This window comes from Sinocyclocheilus rhinocerous, unplaced genomic scaffold (genome assembly GCF_001515625.1).
Source record: "Sinocyclocheilus rhinocerous isolate Xijiao unplaced genomic scaffold, SAMN03320098_v1.1 scaffold819, whole genome shotgun sequence".
Taxonomy (NCBI): domain Eukaryota; kingdom Metazoa; phylum Chordata; class Actinopteri; order Cypriniformes; family Cyprinidae; genus Sinocyclocheilus; species Sinocyclocheilus rhinocerous.
In genome coordinates this window covers 97,572-107,074 of record NW_015665814.1, presented here as the reverse complement: position 1 = coordinate 107,074, position 9,503 = coordinate 97,572, and the positions used below count along the sequence as shown (strand labels likewise).

Sequence of the window (9,503 nt, the reverse complement as noted above, 5' to 3'; positions counted from 1 at the left end):
TTTATATATATATAGCCTAGCTTTATTATGTTTTTCTCCGCTGGCAGAAGTGCTGCAGGTGTGTGATGTGATATGAAGACCGTGAATCCTCATGTTCTGTTGTTTGCTGCTTTTTGCGCATGTAAAATTAATCCCCGGAAAACAAATGTTAGTATTTTTAACGGTTCACAGACACTTATCCTTTCTAATTTATTTCAATTCTAATTTAAACTAATCTTGTCGGTTAACGAGCGTCGGTTGGGAAAAATAACCGAAATGAACATCCCTAGCACAGACAGTCGATTCACATCGAGTCCTGATCACCGTCTGGGTTTCTGACTATACGTTATCCTTTACTAAAGTATTCTCATATAATCAAAATGTAATGTTACAATGATGGTTTGCCTGTTTGTCTGCTTGTACAACCACAGCAAGTGACCAACATTTTTTTTGACTACCTTTATGCACATCCACCACATGAAAAAACAAGCAGAGCAATTAATCTTACTGAAAAAAAAACCTAAATATGTACATCACACCCAGTGTTAGTGAGCATTTGAGTATGACATGTTGAGCTCCATTCTTCAACCAGAGCAGGTCTGGCAACATACCATTTCTGTCATTCCTCAAATAAGCGAAATTATAAAGTGACAGTAGAGAACATTCCTGGCACAAGAGATTGATATGACGCATTTGGGGGGAAGAGTACACAAACTTCTCTTCCTACCAAACTCCACAAGGTCCATTACCTCATCAAAGCCAGCATCCTGCAGCTCTTGCAGCATGTGTCTGTTGATATCTGCAGCGTGTCCGCTGGAGGTAGTTTCATTAGCAAATGGCATGAGTGACCTGCGGATCTCCTGCAGTGCTCTGTGATGGTGGGGGGTCCTGGGGTTGTTGCTCCGCCCTTGTTGTCTGGGATCGTCCGGCGGTCCCTTCCCGACGCTCACGTCGGTTTTGGGAGCATCTGGCGGCCGGGAGAGGTTCCGCAAGCTCTCTCGGATCTCCTGCAGCATTTGTTGACTATTGCCACTGTAGTTGCTCGCAGGGAACGTCTTGGGTCGCATTTGTCTGTATCCCTCGGGTTTCTCGCCCCTCTTCATGTAAAAACATATGTTAAGTGCCAAAGTGGTGATGAAGAGACTTCTGGGTGGAAGAGTGAAACTGTCTGGATTTCAATGTTTCACCTGCACATTAAAGTGCATCAGTAAACATGCATAAGTGTTATACAGAAGCATTGTTATAAACATTACTATAACTTCAACTGCATATCTAAAGCTTGTAATAACTACCTGGAGATCCTCAAAAAATAATAATAATTAAGCCTTTTTTTAAATCACGTGTTTCTACATTCGTTTTTAGTAATGTCGATAGTTAAAAACCATAAAACAGCATTTACTTTTGTGGTGGGTCTCGATTTGTTTTCATGTCTAAAGCTGCCTACACCACTAACATTTAAGACTCAATAAAAAAGCTAGTCGACACCAGTGATTGTTAAGATCATAGTAAGCTACGGCAGTGATAAATACGTTATAGCCTAATCATTTTTCTCTAATCTAAGGTCTGCCTACCTAGACAGCATCACAGGGCACGGCGAGAAACGCCTAATGTGCCTACGATGGCCAAAAGTGCTGTCTAGGTAGGCATCTCTATAGGTTTTGAAACACAGTCGTAGTGTCCAATTGATTCACGCACTGCTAACTCAGTTAAACTGCTGAAATGTGCAGAAGTATTGCCACATAAAGCCCTTAAAAACTTTAAACATTATTCCTACTGCATAATAAACATTTGAAAGCGGATAAATCATTTATGAATCGGTACAGCAGGTGACCGAGGCCTAAAGCTGAGGCGATAGCATAGTGCTATCATACACCGTTTAAAAACGAATTACATTCACTTACCATTTAATGATGGTGAGACATTTTGTTTGTACATGTATAGACCCCTGTGAGCTTTTAAACCGCGAACACCTCCTCTGCTGTGTCTGACATGTATTTGCTGACGGACCGCCTGCTTCTCTTTGGTATTTACTGTCGTCTTGAGTTTTACAACGGCTGTCATGCGCGTCACAAAAGCCCGGATGTTGTCAAAGTCCCTTCCCCAGAGGAACCCTCTCCAGACCAGACGCCCTTCTGTGTGAATGCAGATCAGTGGAAGAGATGCGTCAACTGCTTTTGTGAGTGGACAGTTTGTTACATAATAAATTGACCTCTTAACCATGGTTCGTGTGAGGTTTGCATAACATAGTCATTTTAGAGTAAGCTATAGGCTATTTGGGGTTTACTGTGTAAATATAGTACTATGTATTATGTATTTTAAATGATAAACAACACTTTTTGCAACAGGTGGCATTGAATTTATGCTGCGTCCCAGAGCCCCTCATCTATGTTCATTCTTAGTAAACAGTGCCATTTTATTATTTTTATTTGTTGGTCCCCATGAGGAAACAAGGTTATACATTATACAGATTTTTTTTAAATCTAAAAATGCATAAAGTTTTGTGTGAGATGCAGTTAGGGTAAGGGGATAGAAAACACAGTTTGTACAGTATAAATATGTGTGTGTGTGTGTGTGTTGTCACTTAAGTTCAAAAGGTATTTCAATACTTTTCTTAGATTCAGGCCAAAGACTTTCAGGACTGTAAGGCACCCAAATACTATCAGGACATATCCCCCTATTTTCATATTATTGTTCAGCAAATACAGGATTTTCAATAGCCCATTCAAGTTTTTTTAAAGGTTCTTAAAGGGATAGTTCAGTGTGTTGTGATTGGCTAAACCGCCTCTAGTGCGCGTCTAAACATCCCGCCCTTCACCTCAGCGGCATGTTCTCCAGTTGTATTGTAAACAACGGCATCGTTAATCTCGCTTATCAGTTTGAGCTCGATTGAGAAGCAGAGGATATTATTGAAGAGGATCGTGCAGAACCTGTGCAATATATAATATATAAAATATATATAATATATTTATTTGTTGGTCCCCATGAGGAAACAAGGTTATACATTATACAGATTTTTTTTAAATCTAAAAATGCATAAAGTTTTGTGTGAGATGCAGTTAGGGTAAGGGGATAGAAAACACAGTTTGTACAGTATAAATATGTGTGTGTGTGTGTGTGTGTTGTCACTTAAGTTCAAAAGGTATTTCAATACTTTTCTTAGATTCAGGCCAAAGACGTTCAGGACTGTAAGGCACCCAAATACTATCAGGACATATCCCCCTATTTTCATATTATTGTTCAGCAAATACAGGATTTTCAATAGCCCATTCAAGTTTTTTTAAAGGTTCTTAAAGGGATAGTTCACCCAAAAATTAAAATTTGATGTTTATCTGCTTACTACTGTTTCTTCAGTAGAACACAAATTATGACGAATAGATTTTTACGTGCACCCCTAGTTTTCTCTTCCTCTTCTCAAAAGCAGCGCAGGCCTCGACCCCTTTGCTGCCTTTTTTTTTTGTAGGCATTAAACTGCCAGAATTTTAAAAGACGATATCTCCGTTTGCATTGAACTTTCAGCTTCGTAATTTTACAGATATTGTTTATGCTCAAACAGCAACATTACACACTAACTAACGTTAAAAAAGTGAAATCACAATCAACCACCCCTTTAAGCTTTTTGTTGAGCTTGTACTCATGAATGCACATATGACAGCAGCAGCAATGGTTTACAGTTTAAAGCATATGAAAAATTTACATTTTTCTCTCACACATTATTCCACTTCACATGACATAGATATATTAAACTGCAAAAGGTAGTAAAATTTACAGTCTCATGTAAACTTTACCCTGGTAAACTCTTTACAGTGTTTATGAATGGGTCCCTGAATGATTGACTCACCGGATTCATTTGTTCAAGCATCGTAGCTACATGAAGCCCATGCAACAGGTTTAACAACCAATAAAAATTGGCTTTACAAAACACCACTTACAGGTCAATTAATTCTGAAAGACGCATGATAAACTTTTATTACGGTCCCAATCACTGTATCCAGAGTACTTCAACAGAACTTATATGACACAGAAAGGCTGTACATATTGCCATTTTGATGACTTAACTCAATCTTGTGCAGTTTCTAACAACTGAACAAAGAACTTTAGTATATAAAAATATTCCAAGCAATCTCTTTCATACATATTTTGCGTCAGCAATCAAACAGGAAGTTGTCTGTGGACGTACACGGCCTCTCCATCAGTCCCGCACACTAAACACTGCTCAAGCACATCGAGGCTGTTCACAGACAGTGTCTGGCTGGGCAGCATATGAGTTGCCTCCAGTCTATTTTTGCTGGAGTCCCCAGCAAGCCAGGCGCTGACCACAGAGTCATTCTCCCCTGCCAGCGGTACGCCACTATGCGAGACGACCCTGCTGTTCCAGCCCCCTGAAACAAACCAGGTATCAGAAAATGAGATGAAGATAATAAAATGAGTCAAGTCTGTGTATATTGACTAGAATTAAACCTTCATAGTCATAGTAGCTTTAGTAGCCCATATCTAGCTCAGACCAACCGGTTTAGCTTTACTTCTTATGCATAAGTGTTATACAACTTCAGGACTGAATCCTAGAAAGTTCATTGTGTGAAATATGAGAAAAACAAACCAAGGAACAAAAGCTTTGATGAAACGGCAGCTTTATGCACCTTCAGAAGTACTACTTTTGCCTTGACCAAACCTAAGCTTAAAAAAAGACACTTGTGATCACAAGAAACATGGGAAAGGGGGCGAATGAAAATAGAAAATAGATTTTTACAGGACTTTAAATCCCTGGCCATGTACACACTGTAAAGTTTCAGGAATGACAACCGCATTAAAATACGGGAGTGAATCCCCTAAATGATAGTTTTGTGTGTGTACAAAACAGAACTCAAAATTGTGATGACTGACACCATAGCAACATATAGTACCCGCTATTTTTGACCAAAGAAGCCTATTATGTTTGCCGATTTTTGAACTAATCCACAGTAGACCGAGCCGTTGTGTTTTGTTAAGGTTTAGAAAGTTGCTCTGCAGAGTGAGCTCATTAAGTGTTGCCATGTCCACTTACTATCAGCAACATTTGTTACACATCTTTGGGCTTGTTGTTTGGTCTCAGCTCATAAAGCGATCCAGTTTATGGAGTTAATAAAGTAGGCAGGTGCAGGTTGCAATGTTTTGGTATGTGGCTTATTTCCAAGATGACGCGTTTGGATTTATATTTATTATGAGCTTGTGCTTTTTATACCAAGACCTGGCAACACAAATGAGTCAAAACATACCTCGTTTACTGAGATTTCTTGCACTGTGCATACAGAAGAGAGACAATTATGCTACTCATTTAGATATGTCATTAACAACTAATTGCTTAGTTTGGTTCCATACACACTGCACAGGCTTTCTGCAAATGCAGTTGTCACTCCCGTAAATTACTTAACTGTTTGTGTGCAGGATTAAGCACTAAAAGGTCAACTGACAACCAAATGTAGCTGCAGTGTGTACATGGCATAGAAGACATGACTTGGCCAGGTTTAATAAATCCATCTGGTTGTTAAATATGGTAACTTTCCTACTTTTCAAATGGATCTACATCAGCATGTGGAAATTTGTCACAATCATGAATGAGATGGGATGGGAATAGTACATTTTATTTGGGTTACACTTTATTTTAAGGCGTCCTTGTTACAGTCTAATTATACATTTAAGTACTGAGTAATAATAATTAACTACATGTGCTTACTATATGGTTAGGGTTAGGATTACTTGCATGTAATTATGCATAATTTACTGTTATTATAATAGTAAGTACATATAACGTGTAACAAGTGTGTACCTTTTATTGTTTTGCAGAGACACATTTACATGGTCAAGTACAAATGCAATGTGCATACTAAATCAGATAGTAATCGGAACGATAAAAACTTTCAAGATAAAAATCAGATTGTTATTAGTATTATTATAGTTGTGATGGAGCCTTAGCTTACTCTGTAGGAGTGTGCTCATGTCTGATCCTGACGTCGTCTCCCAGTGGAGCAGAGATCCATCCTCCGAGCATGTAAATAAGTGATTGGGGTTTGATGGATGAAAATGTACTTCCCACACTGTGGAGAAAAAAGATCAGAATCAGTGGCAAAAGCTTCTGACTAATTATCAGGATTTTGACATTTAAGATTTGACATATTTCATGTGCATAGGATAACATTGTTCATTTTTTTGTCCTTATTATGATATAATAAATATATAAATGTATTAATAATAAATTGCTCATTTAAACTGGCCTCATTCATGAATACTGCAATACCTGTTAACTTTCTTGCCAGTGTTTAGAGTGAGAGAAGATCAATAAAGTGCAATATTACGGAGGTGGAAGAAGGAGTTTTTAACAACAGTGGAAATATGAGTCAAAGCATATTTATTTGTTAAACATCTACTGAATTAAAAGGATAATTCTGTCATCATTTGCTCACCCTCAAGGTTTTCCAAACCTGTATGAATTTCTTTCTTCTTCTGAACACAAAGGAAGATATTCTGAAGAATGTTGGTAACCAAACAGTTGATGGTAGCCTCTGACTTCCATAATATTTTTATTTCCCTACTTCTATAAAAAAAAAAAAAAAATCAAACTAGCTTCTTTTGTGCTCAACAGAAGAAAGAAGCTCACACAGGTTTGGAAAAACTTAAAGGTGAGTAAATTATAAAAGCATTGTCATTTCTGGGTGAACCATCCTTTTAAACATTGTGAGGTCAAAATTATTCTTAACGTCTATTACAAGCGTTTACACAGCTCAGATTTTCAAATAGTTGTATCTCGGCCAAATACTGTCCTATCCTAACAAACCATACATCAATGGAAAGCTTATTCAGCTTTCAGATGATGTATAAATCTCAATTTCGAAAAATTGACCCTTATGACTGGTTTTGTGCTCCAAGGTCACATATGTTCTAGATAGAGAGAATTCAGACCAATTTTTGATATTGAGATGAATGTCAAAAGGACTCAAAATGCTGGCAAATAAGGTAATTTCTTAAAACACACAAGTTAAAACACTGGCAGGAAAATCTATCAATAATGTGTTTATTTGAACAGGTAAAAAGCAATTTGTTAAAGCAGATCTTGAGAATATTAAGAACTGTAATGAGGATTTGGAAAATAATGAAAAAGTCACAATGGTCCTAGAAAACATACTTTTTTTTTCATGCAAAATAAGATTTTTTTGATTCTGGTGTGAACGGACATGTTCTTCAGCTTTCTGGAGATTCAAATGAATCCAATGCTAATTATGGTTTCTTAAACTAGTATGAGTGAATCATACAGAGAGAGAATTTGCGCAGGACTGTCACTCTGCTGTCTGAAGTCCCACATCTTCAGCTGACCGATGGAGTTAACAGTGAGGACCTCAGTCGTCCTCAGAAACGTCACGGCATGAATCGTACTGCTATCTGCATTTTCTGTTGAAAGGCAATAACACAGTCCTATTAATATGCATTACAGGTCAAATGTAATTAAAGAATGGGTTAACCCCAAAATGTAAATTCTGTCTTGATCGGTCTCATATCATTCCAAAGATGTACGACTTGCTTTTTTGAGTGAAACACAACAATTCAGCAGAACCTCAAAGCTTTCGTCCATTGAGAGAAGGAATGAATATTAAATCAGTAAAGCTTCAAAAAGCACCATAACACAAGTCCATGACTGCTGCTCTATGGTCTACGTCTTCTGAATCCATACCACAGCTTTGTGTGAGGAACAGAATTCATCATTTACATGTAACCTTGATGGGAAGGAGAAAAGAGAAGGGCTGTTGTTCCGCATTCAAACCTATGATATTCTTCAGACCCGGAAGTCATATGGTACTTTTTTGGAACTAGCAAGCAACTGGTCACCATCCAGATCTTCCATTGTACGGAAAACATCATCTTTTGTGTTCCATGGATAGAAATAAGTCACATAGGTTTGGAACATGACAGGAGGGTAAATTATAACACAACTATGATTTAGGCTTGCCGCAATAGACGGTGTTGACGGTGATACCGGTGTTAAGCCGCAACAGCGGTTACAAATTCAAACGAACTAAAAACGAACAATTGCTTTACTCCGAATTGCCGCTATTTTAAAGTGAAAGTAAAATGGGCACGCCGCTTTTACAAGCTATTTAAAAGCGAAGGAAAGTGAGGAAAAGAGGGAACGCCCCCGCGGTGATACCGGTATTACCGGTGTTGTCAAACGCCGATTAACCAGTGGGAAAATTTCCTCACCGACACAACCCTACTATGATTTTATATCAAACCGTACGAGATCTTTGTCTATGCTACAAAGAAAGCCAGAAAACACTTACCAATAACACGGACAACTTCAGTCTGATCTGCCTTGTAAAGAATAACTCGGCCGTCCTCACCCACTGACACTAGTTCAGGGCTTCTGCACACTACTGCAGTGCAGGGTGCATTATCACAGGAATATCCATGAGCCCTCTCCCACACATGAGCCAGCGACAGAGCCTAAACGCCAGTCACAATGGTCAGATGTGCTGTGTGCATAATGACATTTATCAGACAAACAAACAAAGCACATACCTGACAGTCAGGCTGAAGCTTAAAGATCGTCACAGCCCCGCTTGAAGATGCAGAAACGAGCCGGTCTTGATCTAGAAACTACACAGATTGTGCAAACGATGGTTTTTAGTCAAATCAAACTAGTTCAAAATTAAAGACCTCATTCTCTTCTCTGACTCGGACCAAACATTTATTAGTTCTGAAGCAATGGTATTATTAGTTTTAGCTCTTATTTGAAATACAGTGGGTTTAAATATAATTTTCCAAACATGTGGCCCAAGTAGTGACTACTTTTATTAAGACATTTTTTTTTCTAAATACAAATATTTTACATATTTATTTTGTATTAGAAAACGGATTTGCAAAACATGTTGTGACTAATACACAGTGTTGAGAAGGTTACTTTGGAAATGTAATAGGTTACAGATTACAAGTTACCCTATCTAAAATGTAATAAGTAGTGTAACTATTACTTTATTAATGTAACGGATTACTTCCCTAAATTTCTAATGTTTTCAACTATTAATCATTTTCAAACATGTAAGCCAGGCAGGGTTAACCTTACAGTAGTATTCAACACTGATTACTGTCACTTTCAAATTAAGATTATAATAATTTAATGTTAAAGCACAGCCACCACAAAATCAGACTTTAGAACCACTTTTTACTTTGAGATCATTCTGAGGTTGAATACAGATTAAAAACCAAAACCAGATATAGTTTAATAGCTATGATACTGTATTTGAAATCAAATAGTTATGACAGGAAACACAGGCATCTAACAATGGCTTGGGAAAAATGTAACGATTCACTCAACTCACGATTTGATTCGATTCACGATTTGATTTTATCACGTTTTTTTTTTTAACAAAATGAGATTGAAGACATACAGTAAATGAGAAGCTAGGTGTCCTTTTATTAGGCTATTGCTGCACGTTTCTTTGTGAAATTAAAATATGACAAAACTAAACTGAAATTTTAAAACAAACACCAAATCAAAT

At 37.6% G+C, this 9,503-nt stretch overlaps 3 protein-coding genes across 3 annotated transcripts in view; all 3 read right to left on the bottom strand.

Annotated features, from left to right (window-relative positions):
- The window catches only part of LOC107731513 (serine/threonine-protein kinase LATS1), a 26,512-nt gene extending 24,439 nt beyond the window's left edge, over window positions 1-2,073 (bottom strand). Inside the window, exons 1-2 of the mRNA XM_016542616.1 lie at window positions 1,881-2,073; window positions 729-1,166 (exon numbers count right to left, since the gene is read on the bottom strand). Coding sequence (XP_016398102.1) covers window positions 729-1,082 — 354 coding nt within the window. The 5' untranslated portion in view covers window positions 1,083-1,166; window positions 1,881-2,073. The remainder of the gene's footprint in view (window positions 1-728; window positions 1,167-1,880) is intronic.
- Window positions 2,074-3,784: 1,711 nt separating this feature from the next.
- LOC107731506 (nucleoporin Nup43-like) lies at window positions 3,785-6,155 on the bottom strand. The gene is made up of 2 exons (XM_016542608.1): window positions 5,934-6,155; window positions 3,785-4,358 (listed from the first exon to the last, which is right to left on the bottom strand). The coding sequence occupies exons 1-2, from the start codon at window positions 5,950-5,952 to the stop codon at window positions 4,129-4,131; spliced, it is 249 nt and encodes an 82-aa protein (XP_016398094.1). The 5' UTR covers window positions 5,953-6,155; the 3' UTR covers window positions 3,785-4,128.
- Window positions 6,156-7,140: 985 nt separating this feature from the next.
- LOC107731505 (nucleoporin Nup43-like) overlaps window positions 7,141-9,503 on the bottom strand; it is a 6,473-nt gene continuing 4,110 nt past the window's right edge. The window contains exons 3-5 of the mRNA XM_016542607.1: window positions 8,524-8,601; window positions 8,286-8,448; window positions 7,141-7,398 (exon numbers count right to left, since the gene is read on the bottom strand). Of these exons, the coding sequence (XP_016398093.1) occupies window positions 7,238-7,398; window positions 8,286-8,448; window positions 8,524-8,601 (402 nt within the window). The 3' untranslated portion in view covers window positions 7,141-7,237. The remainder of the gene's footprint in view (window positions 7,399-8,285; window positions 8,449-8,523; window positions 8,602-9,503) is intronic.